The sequence below is a fragment of the Lepus europaeus genome, chromosome 3 (assembly GCF_033115175.1).
Source record: "Lepus europaeus isolate LE1 chromosome 3, mLepTim1.pri, whole genome shotgun sequence".
NCBI lineage: Eukaryota > Metazoa > Chordata > Mammalia > Lagomorpha > Leporidae > Lepus > Lepus europaeus.
The window spans coordinates 102,828,012-102,850,987 of record NC_084829.1 but is presented as its reverse complement, the minus strand read 5'-3'; the positions used below and the strand labels follow the sequence as shown (position 1 = coordinate 102,850,987).

Sequence of the window (22,976 nt, the reverse complement as noted above, 5' to 3'; positions counted from 1 at the left end):
TTTGTGAAATAATTTTTATCTCCTTCACTTCTGAAGGATAGCTTCACTGGATATAATAATCTTGATTGAAGTTTTTTCTTTCAGTGTCTTGACTATATCATTTCATTGTCTTCTGGCCTGTAGAATTTCTGCTAAGAAGTCTGCTGCTTGTCTAATTGATTTATATGTCACTTGATGTTTTTCTGTTACTGTCTTTCAGATTCTCTTTTGTCCTTAACTTTTGACAGTTTGACTATAATATACCATGGAGAAGGTCCTTTGGTTGATTGTTGTTGAGGTCCTGTGAGCTTCCTGTATCTGGAGGTCAGCCTCTTTCAAGACTTGGGAAGTGGGGGTGGTGTCATTGTGTAGTAGATTAAGCCTCTGCCTGCAGTGCTGGCATCCCATATGGGCGCCAGTTGGAGTCCCTGCTGCTCCACTTCTGATCCAGCTCTCTGCTATGGCCTGGGAAAGCAGTGGAAGATGGTTCAAGTGCTTGAGTCCCTGAACCCACGTGAGACCCAGAAGAAGCTCTTGGATCCTGGCTCCTGGCTTCAGATCATCTCAGCTCCAGCCATTGTGGCCATTTGGAGAGTAAACCAGCAGATGGAGGACCTTTCTCTCTGTCTTTCCCTTTCTCTGTAACTCTACCTCTCAAATAAATAGATAATTTTTTAAAAGACTTGGGAAGTTCTCAACTGTTATTTCATGCGGTATGCTCTCAGTGCTCTTTTCCTTCGTTCTCCTCCAGGAATCCCTATAATTGATGAATGTTTGTTTGCTTAATTGAATTCCACATGTCACATAGGCTTTCTTCATTCTTTTTAATTCTTTTATCTTTATTTTTGACTGACTGAGTTATTTCAGAAGTCTTGTCCTCCAGTTCTTTGTTCTACTTGGTCTATTCTATTGTTGAATCTCTCAGTTGTGTATTTTTTATTTCATTGACGTTTTCAACTGCAGATTTCTGTTTGGTTCTTTCTAATTCCTATTTATTGAATTTCTCATTTGTATCATCTCTTGTTTTTAAACTGTTTATCTGTATTCTCTTGCCTCTCACTGAATTTCTTTAGGATAATTACTTTGAATTCTGTTTCATGCATTTCATAGATATCTTTCAGATCAGGGTCTATTTCTGGAGAACTGTTGTATTCTTTTCGAGGTTGTGCTTCCTTGCTTCTTCATATTTTTTGTGTCTCTACATGGATGTCTGTGCATTTGGTACAATAGCTCCTTTTTTTTTTTCTTTTTAATGGAGTAGGTTTCAGTGGAAACTATGGGTCACTTGGGTTGTTGCTTTGGCTTTTGTCATAGGTGAACCCAGAAACAGATTGTCTTAGTGGTGATCAGTGTCTACAAGCACCATAGTTGTTTAGTCTTTGGGGGTTTGTGGAGATAGTAGTATAACTTTGAAGAGGATATGAGCTGCTAAAGGTGAGTTTCTTTAGTCTCTGAAGAGTTGAATGTCAGTCACACTAGAGTTTCTGATTGCTGTGGCTGTATTTCTGGTGCTGTGGGGCACAGAGAGGGCTGTTCCTTGTCCCACCAGACAAACCTGAGTGATGCTGGGACTTGTTGCACTAGTAGCTGTGGTTTTCAAAGTGTATGATTTGGATAACACCTTCCCCTGGTTCTGCTAAGTGGGTGTGACTAATGATGGAGTTTATAGCACAAGAGCCCAAGTCTCAGCACTGGGAGTTGTTTAGTTGTTTGCGATAGTTCCACAGGGTGAGTACAGGTTATGCTGACTATTGCACACTGACAGGAGTGGGTCTGAAGTCCTGGAATGCAGGTGGGCTCTTCCCACAGTCCCATGGTTTATGTCCAGTGACTCTGAGGAAGATCATACTAAAGTAACAGTCCTGGAGCTACAGGATGCAGTAGGCTCCTCACCCAGGTCTCACAGGGGAAATGCCTGTTACGCTGTGGGTTGTGGATTGGCAGTCACCAGCTTACAAAAGAGGAATGCAAAGGCCCTCTGGATCCCACAGTGCAAGTTACTCCAGGACAACCCTCTATAAAGCTACTCAGAGCAAACAAGTATAGCTTTCGTGTCCAGCGTTTGTGTGCAGAACTCCCAAGGTTGCAGGATTCACTGGGGCCTGCTCTCTGCCGTGGGAAGTGCCCTTTCTGTCTTTGGACATGTGGAGTGAAGGGGCTGCTCACTTCCCCTTACAACAGATGAAGTTTAGCAGCTTCTTGACAGAATCTTGGGTCTGGTGCTTTGGGGCAGAGAGAGGCAGTATACGTCCCTTCTGTGGAACAAAATTGTCACTTGGACCCCAGTCAACCCTCTAGACTTGATCGAAATTCATTGGGGACTGTAGAATTCTCCTGGACTGCCTATCTATGATGGTGACAGGGGTCTCAGGGCTTTCTCCTTACCTCTTCCTGGCAACATGGCATCCTCTGGCAGCCACATTCCCTGAGGAGCTGGGGAAGAAGTAGTTGGTGGTAGCAGCAGTGTGCTTTATTCCTCTACTGGCCTTCAGGGTCCCTATGCTGTTTGCAGATCTTGACACTTTCTTACTGAAGTTTTTCTCTCAGTCTGTCCCCTCAGTTCTAATTTTCTAAGTAGCACCCTTTACTAAACAAGATGGTGTCTCCAGCCTGGGGTGCTGGAGTAAGAGCAGTGGCAGCAGTGGTGTGCTTTATCTGTCTGTCTGTCTTTCTCTCTTTCTGTCTCATGTTTTTTTAGAACCTTTGCATTGTTTGCAGTTCTTCTTGGTTCTTTGCTGAAGCATTCCTTTAGGCAGTCTCCTCGGTTCTAAAATGTTGTATGTAGAACTTTTTTCCCGTCAGTATAGTGTCCCCTGGCCAAGGTGCAGTGTGACTTGTTTCTGTCTGTCTGTCTGTCTCTCTCTCTCTCTCTCTCTCACTGATAGTTTTCAGAGTCTTTGTGCTGTTTATAGTTTCCATCACTTCTTTTCTGAAACTTTCCCTTAGACTTCTGGAAATGCAGTTCTTCCCTTGTTGTTCTGACACTTTTCTGGCTGAGGTGGATGCTTATTCTCTATTCATCCGTCTTGATATCTCCAACACCAACATTTCCTAGCTACTTGTTAACCAAAACAAACCAGTAATCTAGTAATTCCCATAATTCTCTTTATTAAGTAACCAGATCAGTTCTGTATTTTGGCTTAGAGCCATGTCTTTCCTTTTTCTGTGTCTATTATGTTTTTAAAAATTTGAATTAGTCTTATTAGATATTGAGTTATACATTATTTTTGCATATCTGAGTCATTTTATTGAAGTATATATTTTGTTAATTTTCTATATAATTGTTCATGTAAGTGGCAAACATTTAGCTAGCATTCAGTGGGTGCCATACATTGTTAGAGGCATAGGTGATACAGTAAGTAATAAATCTCACTTCCCAAGGAGCTAGCTATATCATATGTATGTATGTGCACCTATACCTACACATAGATATGTACACACACATACATATGTAATGTTATGTTACCTAAGTGTAGTTGCAGTTGGAATTGGTATACAAAATATTATAGTGATTTTTCTCTTTTATTTAGATGAAATGAATTGTATTTCAGTTATTAGATTTAAGAGTACTTACATATAAGAGATTTCTAGATCTTTTCTAAATCCATCCATTATCTTACATTTATATTGATAATTTGGCTGCTTGACTGGAAAACCAGTTCTTTCCATAGCATGCTGAATTTATGAATCATATCATTGATTTCCTGAGATCACATCCTGTCTTATGGGGTTATCTTTAGATCTGACCTTTCTTTGAAGCTCCAGATTTGAATGTACTCCTGCTTGACTTACATCATCCCTTAGAAGTCTCATAAAATGTCAGATGTTAACATGTTCTTATTTTCCTTTTCAAACATTTCCTCCAGCTTTCCTCTTCTAAATTCAGTGGAACCCTTACTTTTCCAATTGTTTAGATAAGAAACTAGATTATTATTTTCTGTCTCTCTCTCTGTCTCTTTGAATTTGGAATTTGTTAGTAAGTCCTATAAATTCAGCCTTCAGAGTATATTCTGAATCTCTACTTCTCTCCAACTCCCTGACACCACCTTAAAGTTTCAAACTCTTACCTGTAGCAAACCCTCGCTCTCTCTCTCTCTCTCTCTTTTTTAAAGATTTATTTATTTATTTGAAACAGTTACAAAGAGAAAGAGAGAGAGGTCTTCCATCCGATGGTTCACACCCCAATTGGCTGCAATGGCTGGAGCTGCACCGATCCGAAGCCAGGAGCCAGGAGCTTCTTCCAGGCCTCCCATGCTGGTGCAGAGGCTCAAGGACTTGAGCCATCTTCTACCGCTTTCCCAGGCCATAGCAGAGAGCTGGATTGGAAGTGGGGCAGCCAGATCTCAAACCAGCGCCCATATGGGATGCTGGTGCTTCAGACCCGGTGGCGCTGGCCCATGTCTCTCTCTCTCTTTCTCTCTTTTTAAGAAAGCTTTTATTTAATATAGCAATCTCTTAAATAGGCTCACTGATGCCTCCGCTTTTTCTGCCCGTGTATTCTTACATCAGCACTCATGTTAATCTAGTAAAATGAATCAGCTATTATCACTTTATGTTAGTTTTTTAAAAATTTATTTATTTGAAAGGCAGAGTTACAGAGAGGCAGAGAGATCTGGTCTTTCCATCTGCTGATTCACTCCCCAAATGGCTACAATGGCCGGAGTGGGGCTAATCTGTAGCCAGGAGCCTGGAACTTCTTCCAGGTTTCCCACGTGGGTGCAGGGGCCCAAGGACTTGGGCCATCTTCTGTTGCTCTCCCAGGCATATCAGCAGTGAGCTCGATAGGAAATGGAGCAGCTGGGACTTAAACTGGCGCCCATATGGGATGCTGGTACTGCAGGTGGCGTCTTTACCCACTATGCCATGCCACAGCACCGGCCTGCACTTTATGTTTAAACTCTGTATTTAAAACTTTTCCTTGCCTCTAAAATATTTTTTTTTTCTATTCATTCAAGAAGCAGAGAAAGACAGAAAGAGATAGATAGAGCTCCTATGTGCTGGTTCATTCCCCAAATGTCTGCAACAAGTGAGGCTGGACCAGCTCAAAGCTATGAGCCAGGAACTCTCAACCCAGTCTCCCACATGGGTAATGGATACCCATCACATGAGCCTCCCGGAGTCTGCATTAGCAGGAGGCTGGAATCAGAAGCCAGGGCTGGGACTCAAACCCAGGTTCTCCGATATAGGATGTGAATGTCCCAACCAGTCACTTAACTTCTAGGTCACTTGCTTGTCCCTTTAGTGCTTCTTTGTTGTGTTTCAAATAAAATACAAAATCTGTCTTGGCCTGTGAGGCCCATAGGTTCTGAACCCTGCTTGCTTCTTGTGCTTTAGCCATGTTGGCTCTCATTGAGTTCCTTAAATGGCAGCCAACTCTTTGCTTCAGGTTTTCCACATGAAATTTGTTTTGTGTGCAGTGTTCTTCCCTAGGCTTTCTATGTGGCTGACTTCTTATTCTCCTTGTCACTGCTGTTACTTTTCAGGAAGACATTCCTGATCAATCTAAGTAGGCATTTCCCCACATTTTTTCTTTCTTTCTTTCTTTCTTTTCTTTTTTTTTTTTTTTTGACAGGCAGAGTGGACAGTGAGAGAGACAGAGAGAAAGGTCTTCCTTTTGCCGTTGGTGCACCCCCCAATGGCCGCTGCAGCCGGCGTGCTGATCCGAAGCCAGGTGCCAGGTGCTTCTCCTGGTCTCCCATTCGGGTGCAGGGCCCAAGCACTTGGGCCATCCTCCACTGCACTCCCTGGCCACAGCAGAGAGCTGGACTGGAAGAGGAGCAACCGGGACAGAATCTGGCACCCCAACCGGGACTAGAACCCGGTGTGCCGGCACCGCAGGTGGAGGTTTAGCCTATTGAGCCGTGGCACCGGCCTTTTCCCCACATTTTCTATCATAGCCTCATAGTCATTTTCTTGTGATTATTTACTTGTTTATAGTCTGTTTTCCCTACATGACTGAAAGCTCAATGAAAGCAGTAGTTTTGTTTATTTTATTTACCACTTTATGTCCAGTGCATTTAGATGCTTAGTAAATATTTTTCAATCACTGTAATTACATGCTTGAAAAATATACAAAAGGTACTGTTTATAATAGTTAATAATATAGGTGTATTAGTGTTATACAGACTGGGATAATCCTGTAGTCTGAATACAGGGTTTCTGAAAAGGATTTTTTAGAAGTGCTCTCTGATAAATACTATTCTAGCAAATATTAAATATTTTTGAACAAAAATGGTTAAGGAAGTCTGTGCTGAGAAATGAACCTGGAAATTAAATTCATCATTGTGAAAGGATGATAGGTACAAAACATGGTTCATTTGCAAGCAGACTTAGCAGATTTTTAATTGAACTTGTGAATCTAGGTATAGGTGTACATTAAAAATATGAATTATTCAGTTTATTATTTCTGATAATTGATAAATTTGTCTCGGTGAGCAGTAGAGTTAGCCAACCCTGAGGACAAATTACAGGGTTCTAAAGGCAAAAGACTAACAGAAAATAAGTTTTTATTCATAGAAAAATAATGCTAGATAAATTATATGTTTAAGGGTTAATCACTGAAGCAACTTTTTTTGTGTGTTTATTTTCATGTACTTGAAAGACAAAGCGACAGAGAAGGGGGACAGGAGGGAAATATGTGTGGGAAAAGTCATCTACAAGTTCTCTCCTAAGTGCCCACAATAGCCAGGGCTGGCCCTGGCAGGAGCCAGGAACCAGGAGCTCCATCCAGTCTCCCATGGGGGTGGCAGGGGCTGGAGCCCTTGAGCCATCACCTGCTGCTTCCCGGGGTGCATCAGCAGGAAGGTGGATTGGAAGTGGAGCAGCCGAGACTAGAACTGGCTCTCAGATGTGGGGTGTGGGCATTATAGGTAGTGGCCCAACTCGCCATGCCACAACACTCACTCTGATTTTCTTTTTTGTTTGAAATTTATAGTAGATGGTATTGAGATAGGAGAGAGCCTAGTTTTTGGAGTCAGGGTTAAAGTCCCAACACCAAAACTATACAACTTTAGTCAAGTTTCTTGACCTCCAAAGCTTTTTTTTCTTTTTGGTGAAATGGAAATGCTGAGAACTAGATGACATGTTTTATGTAAAACATTCTGCAGAGTATTTAGCACTTAGTGCTACTGAACACTAGCATACTTCTCCACGCCCCAGTGAACATAACATTATATTGTCCTCATTTAATTTGTTTCCTATATAAGACTTTCTTTCTGAGAAATATAATTCTTCTACCTTGCCAACATTTTCTTTGTATTGCCTCTATTCTAGTCATGTAGGGCTTCAGTGAGTCATTCTCATATTGATTTTGACCTTAAAACTTTGACAGGAAGTGTTTTCCAACAACTTTTCTTCTCTAGGTACTCTGGATAAGACATAACCATTAGGTTTCTATTCTGTAAAATATTGGCACACTGTTGATTTTTTTTTCATCTGACAACTTTACACAACTTTGTTTTCAGGTCTTTTGTATGACTGATAGTAATACTTCAGGCTCTTACATTAATAGATTGATTTTATATTTGGTTATAATACCCCTCATTCCTTCAGCAAAGTTTTTCAAATAAAGATTTGGATGTGTAATGATTTCAAGTATTTTTTAAATATGTAGATAGCCTTTCTTCTATTAGGAAAGGCAAGATTTAATTGAAGTTGTGTAGATAACAGTAAATTACTGAGATGTTTATGGAGTTGTAATGGTTTCTAACAGAAAAAAGTAATAACAAGTATATAGATTTGTAGCCACTGATAGGTAACTTCTTTTAATTAGAAAACTTGGAATCAAAATAGCTATATAAAACAACCCTTAGACTTGAAATTGTAAGCTTTGAGAATAAGAGAAGACTTTGGAGAAAGTATGGTTTCTTTGGTTCATAAGCAATTGTAAAAACTATTGCAACTATATATACTCTGGGCAAATTTTCAAATTCCTAAGACTGAAGATATTTGAGAAATTAGTTCTAACTGCTTTAGAAGCCTCTATAAATTTCTTTTCTTTTTTTCTTTTTAAAAAGAGTTTTTTTTTTTTTTTTTGGACAGGCAGAGTGGACAGTGAGAGAGAGAGACAGAGAGAGAGGTCTTCCTTTTTGCCATTGGTTCACCCTCCAATGGCCGCCGCGGTAGGCGCGCTGTGACCGGCGCACCGTGCTGATCCGATGGCAGGAGCCAGGTGCTTCTCCTGGTCTCCTATGGGGTGCAGGGCCCAAGAACTTGGGCCATCCTCCACTGCACTCCCTGGGCACAGCAGAGAGCTGGCCTGGAAGAGGGGCAACTGGGATAGAATCCGGTGCCCCGACCGGGACTAGAACCCGGTGTGCCAGCGCCGCAAGGCGGAGGATTAGCCTGTTGAGCCGTGGCGCCGGCCTAAAAAGAGTTATTTATTTGAAAGGCAGGATCAGAGAGAGAGAGAAGTTGATTGATTAATCTTCCATCCGATCATTCATTCCCCAAATGGCCACAACAGCTGCGACTGGGCCAGGCTGAAACCAGGAGCCTGGAACTCCATCTGCGTCTCCCAGGTGGGTGGCAGAGGCCCAAGCACTTGGGACATTTCCACTGCTTTCCCAGGCTCATTAGCAGAGAGCTGCATTGGAAGTGGAGCAGCCAGGACTTGAGCCATTGTTCATAAGGGATGCTGCCATTGCAGCCAGCAGCTAACCTACTGAGCCACAGTGTCAGTCCCAATAAGTTTCTTACAAATTAAATTGTTGCCAGCTTTCTTAGTTTACATAAACAGGTTGGTATTTCTTTGGAAAGAGTACTTCCCCAATCAACATAAAAAAGCAACTTTGAAGCAAGCATTTGGCTTAGGTGGTTAAAACACTGTTTAAGATGTCAGCATCCCTTGTTGGAATACCTGGGTTCCAGTCCCAGCTCTGGTTCTGATTTCAGCTTCCTGCTTATGTAGAACCTGGGAGGCAGCAGATGATGGCTCAAGTATTTGGTCCCTGCCACCCACAGTGAGGGGCCTGGATTGAGTTACTGGTACCTCACTCCAGCCCATAGACCTGTTCCCAGCCCCAGCTGATGGAGACATTTGGGGAATGAACCAGGATGGCAGCTTGCTGTCTCAAGTTTTGAAAAAAATAATATCAAATGTAAACAGTGATTATTGTATGAGTAAATCTTTGTAGTTATTTGAACTGAAAATATTTTATGAAGCATTGAGTAGTCTGTCATCAGATAGTTCTAAAACCTGTTGGTATAGTATAGATGAGGTACTTGAAGCCCTAATTGTATTATGCAGATTTTGGGTATTTTTGTCCTTTGGTTTAAACCTGTTTTGAAATGAAATGTCACCTTACCATAAATGAGATTTTCACATAGCTTTAGAAGTTACTTCAGCTTTCTAAAGGTGTTAATAGTGGTTTTCTTTTTTTCCTTACGCTAATCATTCTCTTTCCTGTCTATAAAAGTAACTATTTACAAACTCTTTCTTATCCTGTGTATTGAACAGTGTCCCACTTGTGCATGTTAATTTTGTCTGTTCATACTGTATGATCTCCAATGTATTATTCTCATAGCACATACGCTCTGTGCCTTATATCATACTTTCTTGAAATACTAATTATTATTAAACTTAGGTTTACATTTTTTGCGGAAGACTTCAAAGTACAAGGATAACCTCATCCCAATAACATCCTGCTAACATAATTTAGCAGTATTTATTTTATACTGGAATCAGAGTTAAGTCAGTCTGGACAAAAGAACTCAGTATAGTGCTTGTTGCATAGTATATTCTAAATAGTGCTTCAAGTCTCTTGTTATTTTGATAGTGTCTTTAAGATATATTTGCCAAATGAATGGTATCTAAAGTTAGAGCCTGTAATAAATTTTTTGTGTTGAGTACATGTTAGCAGGCAACTACCTTGTTTGGCCCTGTGGAATAAGTCTACTGTTAAGAAGTTTGCAATTTAATTGCAGTGATTGGACAGATGGATTTTAAGTAACTAAAAAATGTAAACTAGCGTTAAAATTGAATTGAGTAGCTTTATAACATGGATTCCTTGTAACCTTGGCTTTAGCCAGTATACAACTGTCTCCTTAAGTAAATTAAGCTCAAGTTAGCTGCTTTTCTGTGGCCCTTTATTTTTAGACATGTTAAAGAACATAATAGTGTAAATTTTTTAAAAAAGAATTATTTATTTGAAAGAGTTACAGAGAGAGAGGTAGAGACAGAGAAAGAGGTCTTCCATCCATTGGTTCACTCCCCAGATGCCGCAGCGGCTGGAGCTGAGCCAATCCGAAGCCAGGAGCCAGGAGCTTCTTCCAGGTCTCCCACACGTGTGCAGGGGCCCAAGGACCTGGACCATCTTCCACTGCTATCCCAGGCCATAGCAGAGAGCTGGATGGGAATAGGAGCAGCCGAGACTAGTGCATATGGCATGCCTGTGCTTCAGGCCAGGGCTTTAACCCGTTGCACCACAGCGCTGGCCCCGTAGTAGTGTAAATTGTGATTGTAAATTGTAGGATATAATATCTTGACCAACATTAACAGCTTAATGGCAAATGATTCTTGATGAAGACTTCTTCCTGTACATTAGTAAAACTAATTACTGTTGCTTTCAGAGGGGTTGCTGATTTACTTGGCTTCTTGGTTTTCCGCCTTTTTTGGAGAAAATTGTGTATTACTCTTAAGTTAGTTGTGTCCAATTGGTATTTGTATTAAGGAAAGTGATTATTATTATAATGAAGTATTGAAAGTGACACATCTGTAATAACTATTAGTGAGATTTTCTAGTACTAGATTTACTGTAGGATCCTATTTTTTAAAACAGTGTTTAACTGGTTAGAAATGGTTCTTCATTTAGTGCCATTTTGTGAGAAAGAATGGTTTAGGAGATAGAATGAGAAATATGGCTAGTTGTTCTCTTTGTGAAATGACATACTCCTTTAGTTATTGTTAAAATGGAAAGAGTACTGGTCTAGAAGCCCAGCTATCTGGGTTCACCTGTGTTTGGATTAGGTGCTTTTTGTCACCTACAAAGTAAATCTTTCAGATTAAATATTCATTGGATGACTTTCTTGGGTGTTTCTTAAAATCAGTGTTAAACTTTAGTGTTCCTGGATTGTATATATGTTTTTATTTTTTATTAAATTTTTTAAAGACTTATTTAGTTTGAATGTCAGAATTACATAGAGAGGTAGCGACAGAGACAGAGAGTGAAATTTTCTATCTGCTGACTCATTCCCCAATGGCCACAATGGCCAGTGCTTGACCAGACCAAAGCTAGGAGCCAGGAACCATATCTTGGTTTCCACATGGGTGGGCAGGGACCCAGGCAGTTGGACCATCCTTCACTGATTTTCCCAGGCCATTAGTAGGGAGCTGGTTTGGAAGTGGAGCAACCGGGACACAAAACAGCACTGTTTTGTGATGCCAGCATTGACAACAGCGGCTTAACCCACCCATTATGCTGTAAGGCCGGCCTGTATATATATTTTTTCCCCTTATCTGGATTCAAAGGAGCTCACTGAAAAAGAAGTTGCCACCCAAAAATTAGCTTTGTCCTAGTCAAAAGAATTATAGTTAATTGATTTTGCTTCTACAAGAAAGAGAGCAATCAGAGAATGAGGCATATTGATAGGAGAGTTGTTAATTCTTTTTTTTTTTTTTTTTTGACAGGCAGAGTGGACAGTGAGAGAGAGAGACAGAGAGAAAGGTCTTCCTTTTGCCGTTGGTTCACCCTCCAATGGCCGCCGCGGTAGCACGCTGCGGCCGGCGCACCGCGCTGATCCGATGGCAGGAGCCAGGTGCTTCTCCTGGTCTCCCATGGGGTGCAGGGCCCAAGCACTTGGGCCATCCTCCACTGCACTCCCTGGCCACAGCAGAGAGCTGGCCTGGAAGAGGGGCAACCGGGACAGGATCGGTGCCCCGACCGGGACTAGAACCCGGTGTGCCGGCGCCGCAAGGCGGAGGATTAGCCTGTTGAGCCGCGGCGCCGGCCGAGTTGTTAATTCTAGGCTAGATTGAATAGCTAGCTATCAGCAGAAACCAAACTGAATGGATTGATAAAGCTACATAGTTTTTTTTTTTTTTTTTTGCTAAAAACTCCTCTGTACATTTCCACCCTTATTATCTTACTTTGAAACTTTTTTCTCCTTTGTAGTGTTTTTACAAAATATTAAAGTACCATAGACTATACTCATTTTGAGGATTAAGTTTCTTTTGAAATTAGAAATGTCGAGAATTTGATGTGTGTGATAGGAAGAAGGTCAAGCTAGAGCCAAGAAAGGGATTTAGTGGAAGGCAGAAATAAAGAATAACCCTCAGCAGTAGGTAGCCATCCCCAAATATTATGACTTACTGAAGATGATGTGACCTACGTTGAATTCTAAGATTTATGATATGGGAAATTTTCCTGATTACTGAAGATAAAGCTAAGATCTTCCATTTTAGTTTTTTAAAATTATGTCTTCCGCTGATTTATGTTAACCATCCATAATTCATGGGAAAAACTTCAAAAGAGTGGTATTTTAAATTGATCTCTTTCTGTACAGCCATGGACAAAGAGATACAGCACAAATTCTTCTGTTACGAGGAGCCAAATATCTGCCAGATAAAAATGGAGTTACCCCTTTGGATTTATGTGTACAGGTATGTTTTTAATATGCCCGTATGTTTATACAGGTATATTCTGAGCTGCTTATATTTATATTGGAAACTGTGGATGATAAATCCTCTGTTTCTTAAATGAAGTGCAAAGATTATAATTCTGTGAAGAATATGACCTTCAAAAGGAACTTTGTTTTTAAACTTGAATAATTTTAAGTCTTATTTTTAGGGTGGATATGGAGAAACTTGTGAAGTATTAATTCAGTATCACCCTAGGCTTTTCCAGACTATTATTCAAATGACACAGAATGAAGACCTTCGAGAAAATATGGTAACATAATTGTGCTACTAGCTTGTAAATGAATAATATTTATTCATGCTTAGCATATATAACATTTTACAAATTGCTTAATAATTTTATTATAAATATTTTAATTAGTTGAATTTGCTTATCTGCATTATAGGATAGGTATTAATTATAGTCAGTTCTCCATATATGTGGATTCTGCTTCTATTGATTCAACCTACAGTTCAGGAATATTTAAAAATGATGTACTGAACATGTATAGACTCTTTATTTCTTATTATTCCCTAAACAATATAGTATAATAATAATTTATATAGCTTTTAGATTATGTTAGTTATTACAAATTATCTAGAATGGATGAATGAATGTGTGTACGTTTTGTGCAAATACCATGCCATAACCTTTTATTTTAAAGGTCTCTTGGATATTGAGGAAGAACTGTGTATAGTAATTAATAATATTTGGCCCATGAATCTTCTCTCCTCTGGGATTTAATCTCTCCTTAAGATAACTAGAATATGGACAGAGGAAAAGAATCTGGGGAAGAATATCATGTTATGATTGGTCATTCACTAGTTGACTGAGTTCTGTATTTGGAATAGCTCTAAGAAAAATTGGCAGAGTTTAGAATTCTCTTAAATTTTAGAAGTTTAGATTTAAATTTCCTTAAATGAACTTGGTAATTTCTATTCTATCTATATTTTACTGTTCTTTAGAGAGTAAAAAAAATAAAAATTTTATATCATCTTTATATTAGCTCTAAATTTATGAAGGGCAAAGTAGCTGTAAAGGATTTTATTTCAGCTGCTTGGCTTTAAGATACTTATTAGACTAACAGATACTTTTCTTGGGTAAAATTTAGCAGATTACTATGTAATCACTTTTTTTGTGTTTGTTTATAAAACATTTAGTTACGACAAGTTCTAGAACATTTGTCTCAGCAAAGTGAAAGCCAATACCTAAAGATTCTAACAAGCCTTGCTGAAGTTGCTACAACAAATGGTCACAAATTGCTTAGGTGAGTGTTTCAGAATAAGAACAGATCAATAGGTAGCAGTGTCTTTTGGCGTCATCTCCTGAATAGTTTATTCTATTGAATGTCTTTGTCAATGGTAAGATTTTGTATTTGCTGACTTCTCATTGTTTTGTTTAAAGGACCAATATAATCAACTATTGTAAGAAAAGAGTTTAGTGTTTCAAAAGAGACTAAAAATAGAGTACACTTAACTGAATTGGGGCATATGTGTCTAGAATTTTATGAAATGACTATTTAGACTGGTATTATAAGTAAATGTATGTGAAAGAGAATCAAGAAACTAGTTCAGGAATCTTGGTTACTAATTTATAAAATAGAATACAGGCTACTGTTCAACATTTTAGTATTCCTCCATCATTCATTTTGTTTTCTCCCTAAATTGTGACCTTCAGTTTAGTCTTTGTTCTTCCCAAAAGGTTCTGTGGTTTTAATGACTCATCACTAAATCCATGGAATTAATGCCTTTTTTTAAAAAAAAAAAGATTATTTATTTGAAAGTCAGAGTTACATAGAGAGAGGAAAGGCAGAGAGAGAGAGAGAGTGAGAGAGAGTGTCTTTTATCTGGTGGTTCACTCCCCAATTGGCCACAATGGTCGGAGCTGCGCCTATCTGAAGCCAGGAGCCGGGAGCTCTGCGAGGGTCTCCCACGTGGGTTCAGGGCCCAAGGACCTGGGCCATCTTCCATTGCTTTCCTAGGCCATAGCAGAGAGCTGGACTGGAAGTGAAGCAGCCGGGACCCAAACCGGTGCCCGCATGGGATACTGGCACGGCAGACGGTGCTTTAACTGCTATACCACAGCACCAGCCTCAGTGCCTTTTTATTACTTCAGTTTACATACGTAGTATTTTCTTTTTGCTTTAAAGATTTACTTTTTATTTGAAAGGCAGAGTTAGAAGGGAGAAATGGGCCAGTGCTGTGGTGTAGCATGTAAAACCGCTGCCTGCAGTGCCGGCATCCCATATGGACGCCAGTTTGAGACCCGGCTGCTCCACTTCTGATCCAGCTCTCTGCTATTGCCTGGGAAAGCAGTGGATGATGGCCCAAGTCCTTGGGCCCCTGCACCCACGTTGGAGACCCGGAAGAAGCTCCTGGCTCCTGGCTTCGGATCGGTGCAGCTCTGGCCATTGCAGCCATTTGGGGAGTGAACCAATGGATGGAAAACCTCTTTCTCTGCCTCTCCTCTCTCTGTTTAACTCTGACTTTCAAATAAATAAATAAATCTTAAAAAAAAAAAAAAAGGGAGAGGCGGATCTTCCATCCATCCGTTGGTTCATTCCCCAGATGGCCACAATGTCCAGGTCTCAGCCAGGAACCTGGAACTCCATCCAGGTTTCCGATATAGGTGGCAGGTTTCAAAGAACTTGGGCCATCTTCTGCTGCTTTTCCAAGCATGTAAGCTAGGATCTGGATTGGAAGCAGAGCAGCTGGGATTCATACTGGTGCTTAATGGGATGCCAGCTTTCCATAATACTCCCCTCTGAAGTCGTTCCCCAAATCCTGGTACTTGATGAAGTTTCTAAGTTTAAGACACACTAGTTATCTATATTTATATTATATAAAATAAAATATCTATATTTTTATTTTAAGTTTACCTTTATTTCTTATTAAGCAGGTACTTAAACTAATACATTATGTGATTCACATCTGTCACATTGTAATTTAGATATTATCTCCATTTTACAAAAGAGAAAATTTAAGTTGATTTACCAAGCTAATAAACAGAGGAACCAGGATTCATGTCATCACAAATAAAGAACAGATTGTCGGGGTTGGCGCTGTGGCATAGTAGGTTAAGCATCCGCCCACGGTGCTGCCGTCCCATAGGGGTGCCAGTTCAAGTCATGGCTGCTCCACTTCTGATCCAGCTTCCTGCTGATAGCCTGGGAGATCAGTGGAAGATGCCCCTGCAGCCGTGTGGGAGACCCGGAAGTGGTCTGAAGTGGAAGATCTGAAGTGGTGCAGCTGGGACTCGAACTGGCGCCCATATGGGATGTTGACGCTGCAGGCCAGGGCTTTAACCCGCTGCGGCACAGCGCTGGCCCCCAATCTAGCTCTTAAAAATGATAGCAAGATTGGTGGAACAGGAGAAACAGGGTAGGAAAAAGGAATCTATGGCCAAAACTTCTGCTAAACTGAATTGTCTAACTATTCAAAATGCAGACTTTCAAGCGCTTTATAGACTATGTTAAGATTGTGGCCATATTTGGCCTGTAAATATTTGTTATGATTGATTATACATATTGATTATTAGTGTTGTGTTAGAATTTATTGTAGTGTTACTAAGGTAGATTTTATGTATTTATTTATTTGACAGTAATTAAGACAGAGAGAGACAAAGGGAGAGACAGAGACAGATACAGATAAATACCTACACAGAGATCACCCACCTTGTTCACTCCCCAAATGGCTCCAATAGCCAGGGCTGGACCAGAGCTGTAGCTTAGGAGCTGGGAACTTAGTCCAGATCTCCCATGTGGATGGCAGGAATCCAAGTACTTGGTGTATCACTACTGTCTCCCAAGTCTGCATTAGCAGTAAACTGGAGTAAGGAGCCAAAACCAGGTATCAAACCAATTCCAATATGGGATGCAGGTATCTTAACTGCTAAGCTAAATACTCACCCTTCCCCCCAGGTAGATTCTTTTTATTTATTTATATATTATAAAGATTTATTTATTTATTTGAAAGGCAGAGTTACAGAGAGAGGGAGGCTCAGAGAGAAGATTTTATATCTTTTTGGGGTTCACTCCCCAAATTGTTGCAATGGCTGGAGCTGGGCCGATCTGAAGCCAGGAGCCAGGAGTTTCTTTTGGGTTTCCCACATGGGTTCAGGGGTCCAAGTACTTGGGTCATCCTCTGCTGCTTTCTTAGGAGCATTGGCAGGGAGCTGGATTGAAAGTGGAGCAGCTGGGACTTGAACCAGTGCCCATATGGGATGCTGGTGCTGCAAGTGGCAGCTTCACCTGCTATGTCATAGCACCCCACTCCCCCCGGCAGATTCTTAAGAGAATCTCAAATACAAATTATTTCTGCCTGCTAACTTATGTCAATAGTATTTTTACAGATTGCTCCCCACCCTCCCCTCTTTTTTTTTTTTTTTTAAGGTTTATTTGTTTGGAAAGCAGAATGACAGAATAGTAACACAGAGATCTTTCATCTGCTGGTTTATTCCCCAAGTGGCTTAAACAGCTGGTAATGGGCCATGCTGAATTAAGGAACCAGGAACTCTATCCAGATCTCCCATGTTGGTGGCAGTGACTCAGGTACTTGAGCCCTCACCTGCTACTTCCCAGGAATATTATCAGGGAGCTGGATCAAAAGTGCTGTAGGGGCTGGCTCAAGTCCCAGCTGCTCCACTTTGGAATCCAGCTCCCTGCTACTGTGCTTGGGAAAGCAGTGGAAGATATGCCAAGTGCTTGGCCCCCTGCATCCATATGGGAGACCTTGAGAAGGCTTCTGGCCCCTCGCTTTGGATTGGCTCAGCTCTAACCATTGCAGCTATTTGGGGAGTGAACCAGTGGATGGGAGAGGGGCACGTTGGTTTGGCCTCTGGTCAAGTAGAGAATGGCAATGGCAGGAGCACAAATTGGAGTGAACTAGCACATCTCAAACCAGAGCAGTGAGAGGGAGGAGAGCTGGGTCCCCCAATCTCCTTGGAGGGCATGTCCCTAATGACCTAATGACTTCTCACCAGCCCCCACCTCCTAAATGTTCTACCACCTCTCCCAGTAGTACTGTCCTAGAGACCAAGACTTCAACACAGGTGCCCTTGGGTGACATTCAGTGTCCAAACCATCACACGGATTTAGAGGTTTAAAAATAAAACTACTTGAACAACTACAAAATTTTTTTTTAAAAGATATATTATTAGATTCAACATATTTAACCTGACTCCTACAGTTTCTCAGTGGGAAAGTAAGGATTGATATTTATGATAATGATCAATCCCATGTACAGTGAGACTCTGAAAGGCTTTTTGGTTTGTCATAGTTTGAGTGTGGCATAGTATTAATTGAATTTTAGTCTTTCAGCATTCATACCTCTGCTTCCTATGAAAGATATTCAGAATTCTAATCAGTCAGTTTAATTTATAAATATGCTTTTAGAACTAAAAGTTGTGGATTACTTTGAAATTGACTCAAGGAAATATACAGATGTAATTTCATATTTTATGCTTTGATAAATGGTTATATTGTAGATGCTTTAAAATTGCTAATTCATTCATGTGTAATCTAAATAATCTATATTTGGGAACTTCCTGGTAAAACATTCCATATCCTATTATTATAGAAAAGGAATTTTACTCTAGTTATGAAACATATTCTAAGTAAGATAAAATGTTTTTTAAAAAGTATTTAGAGATATAATTTGTTTTACTTCATCTAATCTATTTATATTTAAATTTTTATTTTCAGCCTGTCTAGTAATTATGATGCTCAAATGAAGAGTCTATTAAGGATTGTGAGAATATTTTGTCATGTGTTTCGGATTGGTCCATCCTCCCCCAGTAATGGAATTGATATGGGCTACAATGGGAATAAAACTCCAAGAAGCCAAGTGTTCAAGGTCAGAAAAATATATGACATTTTCAGGAAGGTTAGACATAAAAGAGGAAAATTTAATAATGCATGCCTTCATTCATTAGAAACTTCATTAATAGGATGTTATTTTGGTTCATACTACCTCACTTTTTAACTTAATCTTTCTCCTTGCAACTTTATCTAATCAATAGAAAATCTTGACTGATGAACTTTCTGTATTTTTCTCATCAGTAAAACTTACTTCTGCTAGTGTTTTTTCTTTTCTTTTCTTTCTTTCTTTCTTTCTTTTTTTTTTTTTTTTTTTTAAGATTTATTTATTTGAAAGGAAGAGTTACAGAGAGGCAGAGGCAAAGGTTGAGAAAGAGAAGTCTTCCATCCGCTGGTTCACTAGCTGGAAGGTCACAATGGCTGGAGCTATGCCGATCTGAAGCCAGGAGCCAGGAGCTTCTTCTGGGCCTCCCATGCGGGTGCAGGGGTACAAGGACCTGGGCCATCTTGTACTGCTTTCCTAGGCCATAGCAGAGAGCTGGATTAGAATTGGAGCAGCTGGGACTCGAACTGGCTCCCATATGGGATGCTGGCACTGCAGGTGGCAGCTTTACCCGCTACACCACAGTGCCAGCCCCTAGTGTTTTTTTTCTTAAGGCTAGAGAGATTTTATTTTATTTATTTTAATTTTTTATTTTTTTGACAGGCAGAGTTAGACAGTGAGAGAGAGAAAGAGAGAGAGACAGAGAGAAAGGTCTTCCTTTGCCGTTGGTTAACCCTCCAATGGCTGCTGCGGCCGGCGCACTGCGGCCGGCGCACCGTGCTGATCAGAAGGCAAAAGCCAGGTGCTTCTCCTGGTCTCCCATGCGGGTGCAGGGCCCAGGCACTTGGGCCATCCTCCACTGCCTTCCCGGGCCACAGCAGAGAGCTGGACTGGAAGAGGAGCAACCGGGACAGAATCCGGCGCCCTGACCGGGACTAGAATCTGGTGTGCCGGCGCCGCAGGCGGAGGATTAGCCTATTGAGCTGTGGCGCTGGCCTAAGGCTAGAGAGATTTAGTGATAAAATTTGACTTTATTGAACTACCTATTTCCAATGTTATGTGTCGCCATAATTTTTTCTTTATTTTTATTGTGTGTGTTTTGTGTGTGTGTGTGTTTAGATTTTATTTATTTATTTATTTGAGAGGTAGAGTTACAGAGAGAGAGAGGGAGAGACATAGAGAAAGGCCTTCCATCCATCCATTGGTTCACTCCCCAAATGGCCTCAACAGCTGGACCTGGGCCAATCCAAAGCCAGGAGCTAGGAGCTTCTTTTGGGTCTCCCCAGCTGCTTAGCCTATTATGCCACAGCACAGGCCCCTGTATGTGTTTTGAAGTAAGGTTCTACTCATTTACTGGATTTACCAAAATGTCATACCAGGGATCATTTCAGGAAATAATTATTGAGATATTTTCTTAAAAATTTATTTATTGCTACAGCTATCTCTTCTATATAGACATGTGTGGATGGAATCTTTAGAAAAATGATTCCATATAAAATCAAAGGCAGTATTGTTATTTATGTTAAATTATTATTTTTATGAAGTAAACAAAATGAAAGTGAGTATGGCCATAGTTGTTATTGCTATTTTGTACTTTTAAATAACTCAGATTTTGGAAAAACATGTAATATAAGAACTTTCAGTTTTTAATTTTTTTTTTATTTTTAAAGATTTATTTTATTTGAAAGGTGTTGCCACAGAGAGGGAGAGGCAGAGTCAGAGAGAGAGAAGTCTTCTGTCTGCTGGTTCATTCTTCAAATGGCCAAACGTTTGGAGCTGGGCTAATCCAAAGCCAGAAACCAGGAGCTTTCCCAGGGTCTCCCATGTTGGTGCAGGGGTTCAAGGGCTTGGGCTGTCTTCTGCTGCCTTCCCAGGCGCATCACCAGGGAGCTGAATTGGAAGTGGAGCAGCTGGGCCTTGCACTGGTGCCCATATGGATTACCGGCACTGCAGGCAGCAGCCCATCCTGCTACGCCACAGTGCCAGCCCCTAGGTGTTTTGTCTTTTTTTTTTTTTTTTAAGATTCTCTATTTACTTGAAAGTGTTACAGAGAGAGAGAGAGACAGAGACAGAGACAGAGACAGAGAGACAGAGAGAGGTCTTCCATCCCCTGGTTCACTCCCAAGATGGCCACAATGGCTAGGGCTGAGCCAAGCTGAAGCCAGAACTAAGGAGTTTCATCCGGGTCTCTCATTTGGGTATCAAGGGCCAAACACTTCGACCATCTTCTGTTGCTTTTCCCAGGCCATTATCAAGGAGCTGGATCGAAAGTGGAGTAGCTAGACCATGAACTGGTACCCACATGTGATGCCAGCATCACAGGTGGCAGCTTTACCTGCTACACCACAATGCTGGCCCCTCCTGTTATTATTTTTTGAAAGACTTATTTATTACATTTGAAAGGCAGAGTTACAGAAAGAGAGGAACAGACTGAGAGAGAGAGATCTTCCTTCCACTTCCATTGGATTTAGGCCAATCTGAAGCCAGAGTTTCCTCCGGGTCTCCCACGTGGGTGCAGGGACCCAAGCACCTGAACCATCTTCCACTGCTTTCCCAGTCCATTTCCAGGAAGCTGGATCAAAAGTGGAGCAGCCAGGACTCAACAAGCGCCCATATAGAATGCCAGCACCACAGGTGGGGGCCCTATGCCACAATGCCAGCCCTACCTCATGTTATTATTATTATTTTTTTTAATATTCATTTATTTGAAAGGCAGTTACAGAGAGGCAGAGGCAGAAAAAGAGAGAGAGGTCTTCCATCCGCTGGTTCACTCCCCAGATGGCCACAATGGCTGGAACTGGGCCAATCCAAAGCCAGTAGCCACGAGCTTCCTCTAGGTTTCCCACGAGGGTTCAGGGGCCCAAGCACTTGGGCCATCTTCCACTGCTTTCCCAAGCCAAAGCGGAGGGCCGGATCAGAAGTGGAGCAGCTGGGACTTGAACCAGCGCCCACATGGGATGCTGGCACTGCAGACTGGGGCTTTTAACCCACAGCGCCATAGCACCACCCCCTCATGTTAGTTTTAAAATTGATTTTTCTCAAAAGATTTTTAAAAAGCTTTATTTATTTGTTTGAAAGGCAGGTGACAAAGAGGGAGAGACACAGTGACAGAGTTCTTTCAACTCCTGGTTCACTCCCTAAATGGCTGCAACAGCTAGCCAGGTCTGAGCCAGGTTCAAGGCAGGAGCCAGAAACTTCATCAGGTTTCTCACATAGATGGCTGAAACCTAAGTACTTGGGCCATCACCTGCTGTTTCCCCAAAGCATTTAGTAGAAAGCTGGATCAGAAGCAGAAATGGGACTTGATCCCTGGCCCTCTTACATGGATGTGGCCATCCCAAGTTTCAGGTTAACCCATTAACATTGCAATGCCTGTCCCTAAGGAATGTCCTTAAAAACTTTATCTGAGAGGCAGAGAGATGAGAGAGAGATAAAGAGTTCCCGTCCACTGGTGCATTCTCCAAATGCCCTCAACAGCCAGGACTAGGCCCAGGCTGAAGTTGGGAGCTGGGAATGCAGGCCAGGTATCCCAATGTGGGTGGCAAGAACCAAATCCTTTGGCTATCACTGCTGCCTTCAGAGTCAGCATTAGCTGGAAGCTGGAATCAGGAGCTGGAGCAGGAATCAAACTTAAGTATTCCCATGTGGGATGCAGGTATTTTAATTGTTGGGTTGAATGATTGCACCCGTAAGAGATTTTTATAGTACAAAATTTGCCTTTGGTTCATGAAGACTTGTATTTCTTTAAATGGTCTTTTAATATATAGATAGATTAACTATCCAAAAAGTGATGCAAATGTTTTTATGTACCACTTCCTTAAAAATTAGCTAGAATTGACAGCTTTACTATCTATAAGATTCAAAACTAGAGTAATGATTTATGTTAAATGATTGTTTTCTTACATGGAAAATTTTACAAATATTTGCAAATAAATGGTTTGCAAGCATTTTGACTCTGGTAGATTCTTTAATACTACCAAGAAGTTTTGATATTCTGGTACTCAGTGTCTAGCAGAGAAGCTAAGGAAAAAAAAAAAAAAGAGGACTGCAGCTGAGAATTCTTAAGAGTTGAAAAGTAGTGGTAATTGTCACAGATTGCCCCTTGCAGTTACCAGTTTTGTTCCTAAACAGTGGATTCAGTATAGAAGAATAACCAAAAAAATTCTTGTGGCTTCCCTTTAAACTAGAGTGGTGGGGCCGGTGTTGTGGCATAGCGGGTAAAACTGACACTTGCATCCCATAGGGACCCTGGTTCAAGTTCCAGCTACTCCACTTCTGATCCAGCTCCATGCTAATGCTCCTGGGAAAGCAGTGAAGATGACCCAACTCCCTGGGCCCTTGCACCCAGCTGCAGGAGCTCCTGACTCCTGGCTTCGGTCTGGCCCACCCCTACCCATTACAGCCATTTGGGGAATGAGCCAGCAGATGGAAGATTGATGGATCTCTCTCCCTGCCTACCTCTGTGTGTGTGTGTGTGTGTAACTGTGCCTTTCAAATAAATCTTTAAAAAAAAAGTAAAAAATAT

General features: G+C 41.0%; 1 protein-coding gene across 2 annotated transcripts in view; it reads left to right on the top strand.

Annotated features, from left to right (window-relative positions):
- Positions 1-22,976, top strand: part of HACE1 (HECT domain and ankyrin repeat containing E3 ubiquitin protein ligase 1) — a 133,993-nt gene that overhangs the window by 56,269 nt on the left and 54,748 nt on the right. For both annotated transcript variants that reach the window (XM_062186556.1, XM_062186555.1), the window contains 4 exons: positions 12,481-12,577; positions 12,765-12,866; positions 13,754-13,860; positions 18,295-18,445. In XM_062186556.1, coding sequence (XP_062042540.1) covers positions 12,481-12,577; positions 12,765-12,866; positions 13,754-13,860; positions 18,295-18,445 — 457 coding nt within the window. The remainder of the gene's footprint in view (positions 1-12,480; positions 12,578-12,764; positions 12,867-13,753; positions 13,861-18,294; positions 18,446-22,976) is intronic.